This window comes from Vidua macroura, chromosome 8, assembly GCF_024509145.1.
Source record: "Vidua macroura isolate BioBank_ID:100142 chromosome 8, ASM2450914v1, whole genome shotgun sequence".
NCBI lineage: Eukaryota > Metazoa > Chordata > Aves > Passeriformes > Viduidae > Vidua > Vidua macroura.
Window position 1 is genome coordinate 10,926,715 of NC_071578.1, and position 16,994 is coordinate 10,943,708.

At 40.3% G+C, this 16,994-nt stretch overlaps 1 protein-coding gene across 1 annotated transcript in view; it reads left to right on the top strand.

Annotated features, from left to right (window-relative positions):
* Positions 1-16,994, top strand: part of SORCS1 (sortilin related VPS10 domain containing receptor 1) — a 260,159-nt gene that overhangs the window by 188,707 nt on the left and 54,458 nt on the right. Inside the window, exons 7-10 of the mRNA XM_053984129.1 lie at positions 3,219-3,337; positions 5,518-5,607; positions 10,824-11,003; positions 15,019-15,165. Of these exons, the coding sequence (XP_053840104.1) occupies positions 3,219-3,337; positions 5,518-5,607; positions 10,824-11,003; positions 15,019-15,165 (536 nt within the window). The remainder of the gene's footprint in view (positions 1-3,218; positions 3,338-5,517; positions 5,608-10,823; positions 11,004-15,018; positions 15,166-16,994) is intronic.

Genomic DNA, 16,994 nt, shown 5'->3' on the forward strand with positions numbered 1-16,994 from the left:
TGGGTCATTAGTTACAGGATGCCAGTCATGCTTCAAAAGCAGAAACTGTCCCTGATGTCTAAGTTGCTCAGTAATGAACTGGGATGCTCCACAGAAAATCTGTGAGAGAGACAGGTCATTGACTACATTGTATAAAATGCCTGATTTGTCCCCAGTGGCTTAATTGATAGGGGAAAATATACATTTCTCAATGAACTAAAGATAGGAAAAATGTAAATTATATTTTCAGAGTACAATGACCATTTTCTCTGACTCTCCCTGTGATCTAATAAGGTTTTGAGAAGATATACATGCAAGCTCACGCTAGGAAGCAGTGGATATTAGGGTTGGATATTTAATTAAAAAAAAAAACACTTGTCAACAAAATATCCTGAAGTCCCATTGCTATAGGAAGGGATGTAAAACTCTCCTGTTTACTTTTTCAGAGGCCAGCCAGCCTCCAGTAACCACCAATAACCTTCCTTCTCCACCAGTGAGCCAAGAAATGTCTCTGAGACAGGTTGGATCCATTTGTATTGAAAACATATGAGAATGGTGCTCAAGCTAAATGGAAAAAACTAAAATATTTCATGATGCAGGGTCCCTCTGGCTCTTAACTTTTTTTTGTGTTAGCTTTTGCAATTCTCTTTCACAACTGAAACAGATTAATTTTGTCAGAGGTTTCCCTTACAAGATGTCCCCTCTGCTGTGTTCTGTGACTTTTCTTGCTTCCTCTTTAGAAATAGCTGCCATTCCCTGAGAAGATTCCTACTCTGGGTGTCTAAACCTGTCAAAAATGAACTCATCTGGGGGTGTAAGAGCTGGGAGTTGCTATGTTCTTCTCTCCAGGCACAGTGTGACTTTGTTGTTGGATATTAAAAACAGCAGCTGTTGTTGGAGGTTAGGGTTCTGGAAATGAAAAGCATAATGTCCTAATTACCTATGGCAGGGAAAACATCTGTGTGGGAAAACTAATGAAATTAATTCCAGAGCTTAGCAACTGCATACATTAATTGACATTAATTAATGCTAAATTACAAACCTTTGCCAATAGAGTAATATGAAATGTCCGTGAGAATGAAATGGAAAAAATCCTTGAGTTAATGTGAACACAGAAAATCTTCCCCTAGGAAAAAAAAGTGAGAACCAGGCACTGCAAGAAGCCTGCTATTCCTTCTTTCTGTCTCCTGTAGCAAAAGGAGCTTTTCCTGTTGTGCACATCTCAGTGTTTGGCTTTTTGGGAGATTAGCTTAAGCAATTTCAGTGCTCTGCCCTTTAGTAGTTATTACTGGCATTTTAGAATTGAAGCCATGGAGAATTGCACTGTAAAAGTTCACAGGAATTGCCTTAGTAAATCTTCATCAATGATACAATCACTGCTGCACAGACTCCTGTGATCACAGCAGAAATAGGGATAGTCCCCATTCCTCCATTAAAGCAGGATCCAAAGAACCTCAGTCTCCTCTAATAGATGTCAACCTGGCCTGCTCTTTAAAATCTCTTGTGGAGAAGATTCCTTAATCCCCCAGACTTTTTAACAGCTCAGGTGGCAGTAGGACTGTTTCACCTGAGGCTGCTGAAGCTCAGGATTGGCACGTCTCTCACTCAGGAACTTTGTTGTGGCAGAGTGAGAGACCCCTCCTGGGGTTCTGTGTCCAGCTCTGGAGCTCTCAGCACAGGAGAGCTGTGGACCTGTTGGAGCAAGTCCAGAGGAGGCCACAAAGATGATCACAGGGCTGAAACACGTCTCCCTGTGAAGGCTGGCACAGCTGGGCTTGCTCAGCCTGGAGAAGAGAAGGCTCCAAGGAGACCTTATTGTGACCTTTCAGCAGTCTTGGGACAAGGAGGGGACAGGCTGCACACACAGCGCTGTCCCCCTCTTTCCTGGATGCAGAGGAGCAGAGGGTTGGACGGCTCTGAAAGGGAACTTTCCTGAGCTCACAGGCATGAGCAGGCTGGGAATGGCATCGTTCCCTGCCCTCTCGTGGCTAATGTGGAAAAAATCATGTCCCTCTGAAGGGAAATACATTTCGATCATGCTGCCCAGGCTGTGCTCATTAATGTTTTGCAGTGAGCTGTGATAGCATAAAATGTAATAAACAGCAGCAACTAATAATACTTAGCACTTTATATATTCCAAGAACCCTGCAAATGCTGGAGAAAAATCATCCCTCATCGAAATTTCCTGAAGGTTCGTTATCCTGCATGTCTGTTTCAAGCAGAAGTCAACAGCCCTTAGAAGCAATGAAAGAAATGTCAAAGGATAGATTTTAATTATAACCAAGATTAAATACAAGATAGTAAAATTCCATCCATTTCTATTTCAGTGTAAAATGCTATTTCTCTGATCTGAAGTTGGTAATTATATCAAACAAGGGGCTGTGTCTCTCCAAGGAAAATTATTAGAAGTACTTCTAACCTTAAATGCAATGTAGTGTTTCTATCGTGTAAATACTAATGTTAAAAAGCCAAAATTGTTCCTTGTGTGGATCAGGTTTGTCATAAAACAAAGTGCAAATTCTTCATGAATCTGGAAGAATCCAAACAGGTAACTGAGAATCTGGTTCTGTGTTCTAGGATAAATTATTCCCATGAAGAAATTCAAATTGTTTTTCTTTGTGACAGATTATGAGATGAGCACCTTGCAGTGCTTCAGAATAGGAGGTGAGGACATCCCACGTAGTGACAGTGGATGAGATGGCTGGCATGGCTGTGAGATGGAGGGCTGTATTTAGGCCATTTAATTTGCAACTGCTAAGACTTCTAGTCACAAGAGAGTGTGGAATGATTGCCCAGGTCTGCCAGAGTGCATCTACCTATGCTGTCAACAGAGAAGTAGGTACAACCCCCGAACAGCACTTGGTCTGAGGTACTTTCCAAGTTGATCTGAATTACTCTACAGAGTGTAAGTGCTGTAGGAAATACAGAGGTTCATCGTAGAAGGTTCTCCCTTGGTAAAAACATATAGCTCTGGCATCTGATCTAGGGCAGAATGAAAGAAATAATGGGAGGCTGAGGCAGGTAAAGGAAGGAAGGATATTAAAGAAAGAAAGTAATCAAGGGTGGATTTACAAAGGATGTAGGGGAAAGAAGGGTTGTGTGGTGTTGAATGGATGGTGTCAATTCACTTCACATGAATCTGGGAAGCAAAAGTGCTGTCTCAGCAAACAGGTTTGTGACAGTAGGAAGAATCTACACTCAGGATCTCACGTGTATTGTTTTTGTTCTTTTCCTTTCAGATGCCCAGTACATCACCTGCAAGATGCAGAACTGCAGTGAAGCCACTCGCAGCAAACCCTTTCCAGGCTACATTGACCATAACTCCCTGATCGTCCAGGGTGATTATGTCTTTGTCCAGGTGCAGAACACCCTCTTCTCTTATTTATTCTATTACTTTATATTATATTATTCTGTCTTCTATTATTTTTTTCTTGCATTCCTTTGCATGTGTGTGCATGTGTGTTAGTTTGCAACTGCTCAGACAACACTGGATCCATAAAGGCCCTGAGTGGGTTGTAGCAGGTTGTTACTGTGTTCCTTTAAACTCTAGTTTCTTGTTGCTGTAGGGCCATAGAGTTCCTGCTTGAAGTATGTTCTCTGTGTGCTGAAGTGCTCTGTGCCACTCCTTGTCATCTCATCAGCACTCTGGAATTACTGCTTTGATCCCCCAGCTGGAAGTGGTGTCACTTACCTGCTATGACAAGGGAGTAGACCAAAGCTTTTTTGAGTATAAGAGGGAAATAAGAAAGAAGGGAGGTAGTCAGGGAAAGCACCAAAGGAGTAATCAGGCTTTATTGTTATGCCTCAGTTGTGATTATAGTGAAATGGCAGAAGATGGGATGTACTCAGCCAGGCTGTGTTCCAGGTGGGAGCTGGTGAATAGATTTGAACCACTGTGGGTTTCATTAGGCTGCTGCCAGTGTCCATTTAATGTCAGCTGAAGAGGAGAAAAATAACAACAGAATTGTAGGGAATGTGGAGGTGAACTGGAGATCATTAGCCCTAAACTGGGCTTACAGACAGTTTATATTTTGCCATGCTTGTGAGTGGAGGGAAGAGAGAGGATTTATATTTATATTGGGTTAGCTGATTGCTAATTGGCTTCTGTTAATGAAGTCTTAAACACCAGTCTAAATAATCCACAAATAAATCTGGCACGTATGCTTCAGAACAGCTTTTGTGCCTAGTGTGTCTGAGGCAGAAGGGAAATGTTTATGTGGCAGGGAAAACAGGGCTGTGTGTCACTGTTCAGCCACACTCTCTCATTCCAGAGTGGCTGTGTGTTTGGGGCTCGACTGACACAAGAGCTGGACTGTTTTTCTTTAGCCATGCTGGCTGATGCTGGATTTGGTGTTATCCCTTCTGTTCTTCAGAGGAGGAATGACCCTATGCCAGGCTGTGTATGCTGGGAGGAATAGATGAACACCCTCCTTCTAGCTTTCCCTTCTTTCCTTGATCTCCATCTGGCTTTTCTGCAACTAAGCCATTTGGAATTAATTAGTAGGTTTAAAAGCACTAGGATAAAGGAATAAACTAAACTTGTTTTATTTACAAACTCACAGTCTCTCATTAAAAAATATTTCTGGCCTTCCTTCCCCTAACTTTTGCCCAGTTCCCTTAAAAAAAATGTTGAAAAGCTTTAGAATGAGAAATAGTGCTTATTTTACTTAATCTGGTATGAACGTGGCCTCTGTGTATCTTGCATTTTAAACTACTGCAGTGCATTTTAAAACACTTACTACTAAAGAAAAGTCTTGATAAGCTCAGGTATCAAGCAATTAAAGCAAAGTTCTGCACGGAGAATCCCTTGAAATATTTGTTCTTCAGTATCTTTCATCCAAGGATTTCAAAGTACTTTACAAACATTGATTATACTTCAGCAGCACTGGAAGCCAGAAAAAATTGACAGCTTTTTTCTTTCTTTTTTCCTCCTTTAATAGGTGGTAGAAAATGATACCTCACCTTGCTCTAACCCAGCATTTTCAAGGTCTGCCGTCAGTATTTATGCACTTAAATATATGGCCAGATTCACAGAAATACTAAATCGACCGAGCTTCTCCTGCCCTCCATACCTGTGAATATTTAGCTGATTTTGTAGCAGATACCTATGATGGCTTGTCCAGGGCCACACAGGGACCAAAGCTGGAAGCAGAAATAAAAATCAATCCTCATGTCTGCCAATCTGCTGGTCTAATCAACAGCCTACAGATAGCAAAGAACAGAGAGTGTTCTGGTAAGGCACAGGAGAGCTGTGGTATCAGGAGGTGACATAATGGCCCAGCTGAAGTCAAGACTTCACTATTCAGAAGTTTTCACATGAGATTCTAGCCTTTGTCTCTCTTTGCTGAAAATGGGATTCCTCTTGTTTTCTTTTTCAGCCACTGTCAGTTGGATCAATGTCTATTCCTCAGCTGTAACAGCGCTGCAGTTTAAGCTATTGCCACCACACTGTGGTATTTCTCTTAACAGCTTTTGTTTTATATTCTTTCTGGTAATAAAAAAAAAAAAAAAAAGATAACTTTCCTACTTCTCTTGTAGCTGACATCAGGAGGAAGACCACATTATTACGTTTCTTACAGGAGGAGCCCATTTGCACAAATGAAGCTGCCAAAGTACTCCTTGCCCAAGGTAGGTTGCTGCTGCTAGAATCCCCATATGAGCCTACAGATATTTGGGTTGCACAGAAGATCTTGAGGCCAACACAAAGTAACTGCAAGATGACATGCAGTGAGTGAAAAGAGTATTCTTCCTTAACAGAACTTTTACGAGCAAGAAAGGACTAAAACCAAAAGTCAGCACTTTGGCTAGTCAAGGACGTGAGCATGACTTGTCGACAGATACCACAGCCCACAAAAATTACCATTTCTTTATGCTTAATTAATTAAGTTTTGGAAGGGATTCTCCTTTTTTTTTGTCTTAAAATTCCCCTCTCCTCTCACTGTCTTGTGTAGGTTGCATTTTGTGCTTTGCCTCATTAGTAGATTTTAATGGGAACCAAGCAGAAAGATGTCTCTGTGTGCCTGCTCTGTCTCCTGCCTAATTAACAATGGTGAATTAGCATTGGAGATTGAAAGGATATTTCTGCTGTCTGAAGCTGAATATTTTGAAAGACCTGTATAAAATGTTAGCTTCATTTTGAAGAAACTACCAATTTGCAGCTGGTATCCTAATGGGTTCTTAACAAAGACAGAGGACCTTTTTTTTTGGCCTTTTCATTCTTGATATAGTCTGTCTTAAATGAGATTTAAGATGAAAGGTAGTAAATGATCTTATGGATTCTATATGAAGTCTAACATCAGAAGACAAATGCATTTCCAGAAACTAATCAGGAATGTCAAAAGAAAAAAAAAAAAAAAAAAGAAAGTGCAAGGTCAGATTTTGTAGGTGGAAATGTTCAAAGGCATAACTTGGCTGATTTCTCAATTGGCTATCTTTGATTCCTCAACCCAACAGACCTGTTTATAGTGGATTGACTGGGTGACCTTCATATAAACAGACTGCAGCTCAAACACAGCTTTTGGTGCCGCACCTTCCCTACGCTTCTGTTGGAGCCTTTACTCCTGTTCACAGCACTGGAAACCAGCTTGCAGGATAGTGAAGAACACACCAGAATCCAGATCTTAGCTCTGGCACAGGAGACCTGTGGTCTGCCTCAGAATTTTCAGTCACATTTTAAGATAGGTTGCTTTGAAATATCCTGCCCAAGCAAGAGAAATTACTCTGTAAATTCAGATCAGATTTCAACAGGTGTTACTTGAAAGAGCTCTTAGCAATGGAGTTGCATTTTAGCATGGTTATTGTAAAAGCCAAATAAAAATTGTTATTTACAGCCAATTCATACCATCTGTACAGACACTGTTTGCTTTAAACTTATTGTTTCCATTACCCCACACTTATTTTTTGTCCACCTTCTCAAAGAAGTCACTGGAAAGCCAGGGAAAATGCACTAGAGTTAAATTACAATGTGTCCCAGAGAAGAGGAATTGGAGCAATATATTAATGTTATTTGACCCAAAGAACGATGCTTTGTCACAATCTCGGAATATCTTCGAAGTCTGAAGAGCTGCATTTGGCTTGGAAGGAGCTGCAGTGGAACTGTGGCTGTCTAGGAGGCTGCCATCAAAGCAAAACACTTTTATGAAAAATGCACAGAGAGTTATATTATTCAAGCAATTGGAACATACAGCTTCTTTTATGCCCAAATTCTCTTTCATCTCCTTCAGCTAAGAAAGAGGGGCCAAATATGGTAAACAGTACTAATGACTTCTGGAATTGAAGATGGAAATACCAAGCTTTTTGTCTCTGCGTGTTACTCTTCCTGAACTGGAGGTGTGTGACAGCAGGCAGCCTTGGTAGGTGATGCTGCTGCTCAGGCAGGATGGCCTACAGCAAATCAAACTAAAATATTATTCTTGTTGACATTAACAGCCTTGTAGCTACTTTGATTAAAAGCCTAAATAAACTTAAAACTCTGTTCCATTCAGTCAAATGCCTGCATATGTGCATACAGGTTGTGTTAGCCCTGTAAATAGTCTTTATTGAGACCTCTTAATTGTTGCAGTGATGCTGATCTGTGGGTTGATGCTGCTTGTTCTGTACCACAGCACCAAGAATATGGGCTGTGTCACACACTGTAATGTCACTCATGTTAATCACACAGGGTGCATTTACTCCAGTTTAGACCAATGCACGGGGCAGACATTTGAGAATACTGAAGCAAGTCGAGCAATTTCTCTTTTAAAAACACCTGTCTTAACTGGTATTGGGTTGAATAATGATGGGATGGGTGCATCTGGTACCTCTATTTTAAATTCATCACCTGCTTTCAACCTCAGGATGTACATCCTGATGGAAGAAGCAATAACAAAAATAAATACATAAGAATACAGACTAACGATAGAGATCTTAAAAGAGCTGACAGCCTCAGTAATTTCACAGAAGGCAAAGGTAAGAACCAGCATCTTCACAGACATTTCACAGAATATTCTAAGTTGGAAGGGACCCACAAGGATCATCAAGTCCCACTCTTAAGTAAAGGGCCCATATGGGGATTGATCCCACAACTTTGTTGTTATTAGCCCCATGCTCTGCCCAATTGAGCTGGCAGAATAAAACTGGCATTACACACCCCTACTACTTACTTTGACAGGAAGAAAAGTTCCCTGACAAATGCAAAAGGGGCAATTGTTTAGTAATTCAGAAAGCCTCGGCTTTTAGTCATTTGAGGAGACACCTGATCAAACCCATGTACAGCATCATGTTACTTTTGTCTTTGAAAAGGCAAAAGGGACAGATAGTAGAACTGCATATTAATGTACTTCCAGTATGTTCTGGAACAGAGAGAAAAAAGCTCAGGCTCTAAGTAGACAAATGCAAGGGGAGCCCCTAAAGGTGATGATGACTGTTTGAGACAGGTGCCTTGCTTCACATTCCTGTTCTCTTCCATCTCTGTAAGGAGCTTGTGCTATATATATATATCAAGATGAAGGCTATCTTTTTGTATTATTCCTCCCCCCCAAGAAATTAATCCCCACCCTGAAAAAAAAAATACATAATATGATATGCTGATTAATTTTAATTTTCCCAATGTGGAAATGAAGAAATTCCAGATGCTGGTCCAAGATCTGTTTGATGCCCATATACTAATGCTTTTCTATCAAAGCTGTGCTTCATTGCTGCATCTGTTGGACACGGCCATTTTAAGAGGAATAGTTAATTTATCCCCAAAGGCACACAGTTGGAATTCTATCTTTTTTGACTTTCTGCATTATGTATATTATGCCAATTCCATCTCAATCTCTGCTTCCCTAAGCTTAAATTCCTTCAGCCTTACTGGAATCTTCTTTAGACTTCCATCTTACAGCATGCTCTGATCAAATGCAGGAAGCATCTAGTGAATAAATTAACTCATATCCTTCTTCAGCACTTGTGAAATTTCCTTTAGTTTCCTCTGGTGTTGATAAAAATATCTTTTTAGCCCTCTCCCCCAGTTTTTACAAAACTATTGAATTAAATGGTAAGGTAATGAAAAAGTACATTCACCAGGCAAAGCAAGTTTTACTTTCTGTCTGTGCTTAAATGGAGAGGCCTGCCCATGTGTGCCCATATGCAGAAATTAACACTTGTGATTAGAACTGTGTTAGCCAATGTTGCCTGGAGCACACTGGGAACACCTGCTGATGTAGATCTACCAGCAGATTGAATCAGGGTGACAGTCTGAAAAGAGGAACCACAGACAAACAGCTGTGGCTGTAACTCCTACTGGCACAGCTGGAGCTGAGAGAGGATGTCTGTTCACCACCAAAATTAGTAGGACTCAGTGGGACTTACATTACTTTTCCTATTGCCTCAGGAATTAAGCCAATCTGTTCCTTCACAAAACGAGCCCATCTTCTGGGACATGATTTTATCCAATGCAAAGAAGAAAGTAAATCAAGTGCATATGCATCCACTCTGTATTCAGATCCAGATCTGGATGAACAAGTAACTGTTCTGAATCTTAACTCCATGGTGAATCCCCTTTCAAATTTATAGATCAAATTTCTTCATTATATTACTTTTTTATTTTTACATTACACGACTTCATCTGGAAGTATTAATACTCCCTAAAAAGCCACCAGACACTGAATTTTCAAAGGCTATTATTAGCAGAAGGGAGAAGTAGCATCCGCTTCCAAAGAGTATATTTTCTGATGAAGTTCTCAGTTTTGCATATAGAAAGTCCTGGCTGAGGTTCATGGAAGCAGAATAACTTTGGGATATCTGCCCAAAACAGACTGAACAGCTGAGTCTTCTGGGAATCACCTGGTGCTAAGAAATCTCCAGGAAAGGAGGTAGGAAATTTCTTTTCCTACCTTTACAGATTTTTTTATGGCATGAAAGAACTCAGGGTGCCTGTGCTGAGCAGATAGAGCCTGGGAATTTCATTATAACAATCTCTCTCTTGGTGGCTTTTTCCATTGTAATGGAAAATAAAATAAAATGGGTAATAATTTCTCCAGGCATTGAAAGATGAGATCAGGTTCAATAGTTCCTGTTTTTTCTTCACTTATGCAATCTTATCATTGCTTCCTGCCTGCTGTAACACAGAGAAGAAGCAGAGTAAAACAAAACCTCACTCATAGTGCTAGTGATCTAACTACATTTCTGTTCTTTATATCTAGTGAGGATTAGGGTTGTTTTTCTGTTTTATTTCTTGGGGTGTACTGTTTAGTATAGTGGTCCAGGACCTTGGCTCCAGCCCACATTGTCATTAGAAACAGTAGATAACAGCAGATGTTCCCTCATTAGTTCCTACTTGTATCAGGTCCTGAGCATATTTGGCTTCTGAATGCTGGACAAGAAGCAGATGTTTCTGATGGTAGTATTTTTTTTCTTTTCTTTTTTTTTTAAACTCCTACCTTCATTTTTAATATCTGTGATTCCATAGTCATGAGTGGAATCACTCAGATGCTAAATGGAAAAAAAAAAAACCCCAACAAATAAACAACCCTCCCTATTCCCCAGACAAAATATTCATTAAAATGAAGGTGTTGGTAAAGGGAGTGAAAGTGCTGCTGTATAATGCTGTAGTGCCAATGTAAATGTTCAATTAACACCTCATCAGTTAATTACTATTTTGAAAATTTGCAGAAGAGAGCTGGTGTAAAATATTCGTGGATGGAATTACTTGCTTACAGTGGCTGTGGACAATAAAATAGTAAAATGCCACAGTATTATCTACTGAGTTCCCGATTAAACTCCAGCCTAAATATATCCCTTGCTCCTCCCCAGTTACTTTGGTGCCATTGGAAATGGCAGCACAGAACCCCCCCAAGTAACCTGCCTCTCTTTTCTTTGCCCAGGACATGCACGTTATCAGCACAGATGAGAATCAGGTGTTTGCAGCTGTTCAAGAGTGGAACCAGAATGACACGTACAATCTGTACATCTCTGACACCCGAGGGATCTACTTCACCCTGGCCTTGGAAAATGTCAAGAGTAGTCAAGGGCTGGAGGGGAATGTGATGATTGACCTCTATGAGGTATGTCATAACTCTAAACATCTCATTGCTATCTCAGGAGCTCACATGATACCAATTCCCTCCTTGCACATCAGTCTTGTAAAATGCATGTGAACAGCAAAGCCAACAAATGACTAAACACAGAGTTTTACCCTTCCTAGACTTACTGCTGTGTTCACCAGTACGTTCTCAGGTGAGGAACAGCTCATGGGTCTTTGATGCATAGGAAATAGTTGTGGAATAGTTAATTCAGTTGCTAAGAGGAGCTCTGTTTGTCAGCCAAAATCCTGCTTGGACCCATGTTGGTTCTATGGCTCTGAAAGCTCCCAACAGTCTCAATAGTATCATTCTCTGATTTTTGCTGCATTTCTGGCAATCTAATCTCTTGTTTTAGAAGAGACTGCAGTTTTCAGCTGTCCTTGTCACCTTTCTCAGCTTGGACTATCCTGAGAACTTAAGTGATTATGCTCTCTTGGGCTAGTCCATGTGCATGGAAACTCTCATACCTCATTTTGATGCCCTCTTTACCCTGAGCCTTTTTCTGAACGAGTGTGCTCTGTTTAAGCTCAGGGTAAAAAGGCCAACTTGCATTGTCTTCTATGACAATGATCCTAAGAGTAGGACTTCTAATATGCCCTTGTCCATCTCTTGCTCTCCTGCCTGTTTTCCCTCTGGAGACAAGCACTCAGCTGAGGAGAAATTCAATCCTCAGCTGCCGTTCTGAGGGTCAGGTTCTGTTTTCAGCTCTCCTCCAGGGCATTTTCTGACCATTTAGAATAAAGGCCATAAAGTAGATCTGAGTGCCTTTGAAGATGATGATGCTTCCTGTATTTCCCCATCACTGTCTCAATATTAGCTCTGCTCTGTAGTTTTCCTTCAGCTGCCCTCTGCTTGGAAACCACCTTGAATTGTCCAGAGATCCCAAGAGTTATATATCAGTGCAGATGGACTGGAGGAGGATGGGCACTGCCATTTCAGTCATTTGGACATTTTTTACCATTAATCTCTCTGCAGTGCTGGCAGCCCATGGAAAAACTGTTGCCTCTTATTACTGTCAGCTGGGGAAGCAGATTTACTGCATTATGTAAAGGTGTCCTACATCCCAGGGGGTAAAGAAAATCTTTTGTTTTGTTTTATTCATCTGACACCACACAGCAACCTGGATTGAAATTGATGGAATCAGACTTACAGCATCATATCTGCTGATTGTCTAGATAGAAGGAATATTGGCTGACATGGGACCTGGCACAAACCTTCCTTTCAGTTTGATGTTCTTGCTGGAAGAGAACAGGAACAGAGCCAGCCAGCATGATTCTTTGAGTCAGATTGTTATAGTGATCTCGTGGAAAATGGAGAGGAAGGCAAGAGAAGGAGAAAAATCCATAGATAAATTAAAAGTAAGTGGAGAGGTTGCCAAACAAGTCCTTCTCTGGTGGCAGCACTATATTTAAAAAAGCATCATCATTAGGGAAGATGTCAGAGAAAGGCCTGTTTAATGTGCAGGTGTCTGTGTGCATGTTTGTCAGGTGTTAGAAGTTCTTCTGGTTGCATTGCAGTGAACATATTTGTGTGTGTAATTCCTAAATTGATTCTAAATCAAGGATAAATCTGCTCAATGCTGCTAAGCAGGGAATTGCACTGGGTACAAAGAAAAAATAAAAATTCTTTCATGGTGTTTCCTTGAGTTCACAAAAAGGCTGTCCTAGTGACCACCTCCTAAAATGAGGGAAGAGCTGAATCACTGACCACTGTGTCTGAGTGCCCTTTCTAGTTCCTGTGTCTGCCCAGACTCTGTTGGAATGGTCCACAGCAAGACAGTCCTGCCTGTGACAGTCCATGACTGAGGTGATAACAGACTGTGAGGAGGTGTGTCTATAGCTATGGTATATGTGCCTGTCACTCTGGAACTTACTTTTTTCTAGCAGTTTGTATGTTGGCTGAGAAGCATGTTTGATGTATGAAGGTGGTGATGGGGAGTGAAAAATGTCTTAAGAGTTGTGTACTCAAGTGTCTTGTATGGATCTTTCTGAAGCTGTAGAGCAGCATTAGTATATGCACACAATGCATTCAGGGTGGTGAGGATTCTACAATTCCTGTGGGGGAGCTGATGGAGTGCTTTTGCTCTGACCACTGGTAGTCATGCACTTGCTTGCCTGGGTGTTTCTCTGCAATGACTGTGTGAGCAGCAGGACTCCCTGTGTGTGTCAGGGTTGTGTATGTGCAACTGGTCTGTCTCTTCCTCCTGAGAGTACACAAGCATGTGTGTGCAGTCTTTTTTTAAGATAAAGCTGTCCAAGACTGACAGAATAACTTTGCTTTCTCAGGAAAGGATTCTGAGTCCCTGCTCATGACTAGAATCATAAAAAGAAAAAAGAAAATCAGGATTTCAGAACACTTTTATTGCTTGATATATAAAGTGCTCTTTAATCATTTATGGCCAGCATTTCACAGGGACTATATAATAGAACAATTTTGGGACAGCAACAAAGCAAAGTACAACTGCAACTATAGGCTCTAGCCTCTGGTAGTAAAGGCAGAGCCATGTTATTTTTCCATCCCTGTCTATTCATGCAATGTCACTGTGAGACAGGAGTACCCTTGTCTTTTCAGGGTGCCTTTCTGCTACAACAAAGAAATCCTGAATACTTAGTTGGGTGGGATCAAACAATCCAGCTGGGAAATTGAAAAGGTTATCTTTTTTCTGCTTATATCAACAATGAATTAGTTAACTATTTAATTTAAATACTATTGCCCTTTATAGCAAGCCATGTCAAAGTCTTTATGAACTTCAAATGAAATTCAGGAAGGTGCTATTTGAATGTCTAAGTACATCACTGTGCTGTACCAAAGCACTGTACACAAGTAGTTTCACTGCACAGGATTTAAAGTGCAATAAGGTCCTGTTCACTGGTAGCTGTAGCATCCAAATCCAGCTACATAATTAAATGGGTTGAGCTGGAAAAAGCTCTGGATCTGCTGTGTATCTGTTTGCCGTGCCATGTCATTTAATCTCTGTGAATAAAAACTCTTGATGAATGATTCTGTCTGCTAATTCTACATCATAAGCAGAGGTGAGGTGGATGACTGAACAGACTTGCTGGAAACCAAAAAGTTTCTCACTTTCCCCCTCCTTCTCCTGATTTCACTTCCCTTTTTATTGCGGCACTCAGGTTGCAGAATGACAGCCTAACAAATTCATTCGCAAGCTGCAGCAGCTATTGGGCTATTGATTTTCAGTGTGCTGAAAAGATGGGAACATTCTGCAGTGTGAGTTGTGGTTTGAGGTTGATACTTTTTTTCTCCTCACTAAGATACTTTTAGGCTTGGTTCCAATGTGAATCTGTAAGCGTCATGTCTTTGCAAAATCCTCCTGCCGGTCTGTGGATATAAACTGTTGGGTAAAACACCAGGAAAAAGTAAAAGGATGAAGACCTCATTGCCAGCTCTGTAGCTAGCATTCTGTATGGCCTTGCTTGAGTCACCAGTGCTTTGGTTTCAAAAATACTTCTGTGCCCCAAGTTATCCTGTTGAAACACTGATAATTATTATTTTGAAAAACATTGAGATCCTTACATGTAAGGTCTGAAGAAGGCTGGATGAGAATATAAACACTGAAATGCAAGTTTATGTGTGTGTGTTGCTGCTTTCTTCACAAGGCCAAAATGGCTGCTGTTTCCTGCTGCTGCTGTGCAAGACAAAAATAATTGCCTGTACATGTTTCAATTTTCAGGGGGAAGGATGCCTACACAGTTGAGAGGTTGTCACTTTACAGATAATGCTACTGACATCTTGCCATGTTCCCATAATGATTCTGAAATACAAAATTTCTCTCCCATTTGTCATCTTTGCACTCGTGATGGCTTTATCTCTTCCCCAGCACCCCAGCTTGCCTTTGATGTACACTGGCAATTCTGGCCCTGACACTGACCACACTGACAGAGCCATCAGAGCCCTGGAGGGTTTGACAGAGAAAAAAGGATGTGCACAGAACCTGCATGGACTTGATCTATTTTTCAGCCATGTCAATTTTTCCTAGGTAGCAGGGATAAAGGGAATGTTCTTGGCTAACAAGAAGATTGACAACCAAGTGAAAACTTTCATCACCTACAATAAAGGGAGAGACTGGAGTTTGCTGCAGGCTCCACACACGGATCTGAGGGGAAATCCCATTCACTGTCTCCTAGTAAGTACCTGAGGGGGGAATCTGGGGGGTGGTAATACCCTAGAACAATCTTTTTCTACCAGGTAACACAACAAAAAGAGGGCAGCTCCCCTCTCCGCGCAGTGTATCTCATGGAGTGCAGTGCTTCAGGCTTGGGCTGCCAGGGGTTATTGCATTGTAATTTAGGTTAATCTAATTTAATTTCTGGAACAAATTGTGGATCAGCTGCCTTCTGCAGAAGTGCTCTGTCCCCTGGAAGAGTAGGGGAAGCTGGATGCCATGTCTGGCAGTCAGTTCTCTGGACACTAGATGGGAGGCAAGAGCTGCTGTAGCTCAGAACTCTGAGAGGCACAGTAACTGGAAACAGGCTTAAAGGAAAAGAGAGCTGGGATTGCTTTCAGGCTGCTCTGCTGTCATTAATATTTATTAACATTCATCATTTTCTCTTTGAGCTCATAAGTGAGAATCGACACATTCATCCAAATATATGTCCAGCTTTGTGTTGGTATAAATTGTATCTATTTCTGTGCTTACTGATATAGATCCACATACAGCTAAGTCTTTAATCATCATTACATGCAAACAGTCTCCAAGAGGGAAAGTGAAATATAAGTAATGTGAATAGAATTGGAGACCTCTATGAAGTTAGAGAGCTTAAACTGATCTTGACATATTTTTCAGCTGATGCCATCTATTCATAGTAGTGGGATAATACTCAGAACCCCTGTATTTGGGATTTTCAATAGCTTTCATATTATACTAATTCTAATATGGTTCCAGGCAGAATCAGGGACACTATTTAGACTGCTCTTAGTGCTCCTGTCCTGTACTTTCATGCTGTTTTCCATCTAAAAAAAAAAAAAAAAAAATTCCTCATTGTGAGGCATTAGAATCTGAATCAGCATTATATTTTGTAGCTGAATGATACACTAATCTCTTAACTGAATGTCATGCACTATTGAAACAGCAAAGAATAAATATTTGAAGCTGTTCAAATAATTGATTTTTTGATGGAGCCAAAATGCAAGTCCTTCATTTACAGTTTGGAAAAAATAAATAGGAAAGACTGGGAGTAAAATAACTCTTCTGAGTTGTTTCAGAGCATGGCTAAATTTGTGTGGGTTTATTTTCTTTTTTAAAAAATTGTAAGTGAATTTTTATTTAGATGTTTCTATGAGGTGAAAACCAAAAAAGTTGGCATGCAAAAAGCTTTTGAGGCATAAAGCAATTCAGTTCTTTGGAAGGGGCTACGTAAAGAAGCCTTTGTGTTTCAAATAGATTGTAGAATCTAGTTTTAACTCAAATGAACATATTCAGTAAAAAAGACATTTTGACCTTCTGAAATTATAACCAATTTAATCAAAAAGTCAAGATTCTTATTATATAATATGATAGTATAATATTTTAGGGGCCTGGCAAGGCAGAAGAACAAAAAAAAAAGCATATAGGCAAATAAAATAATAAAAGTAGACTTTATTTTTTTCCCTATAAATTTGAAGTATATAAATTTTATAAAAAGTATATAAAGTTTATAAAATATATAAATTTTAGGGGCCTGGCAAGGCAGAAGAACAAAAAAAAAAGCATATAGGCAAATAAAATAATAAAAGTAGACTTTATTTTTTTCCCTATAAATTTGAAGTTAGAGTTCTGAGAGGTTTTTCCTGGTATTTTTGTGCATCTGATCATGCAAAGTCTGACTTGCCACGCTGGTTCTAAGTGAGCCAGTGATACTGCTCTCTGTGGCCCTTGTGGAACAGCTCTTTGCAGGAATTGGGTATTTTATATACAAGGCTATACCTACCACTGTAGTTGCCCATTATATAATGGAAGGGGTCATAAAGCTGTGT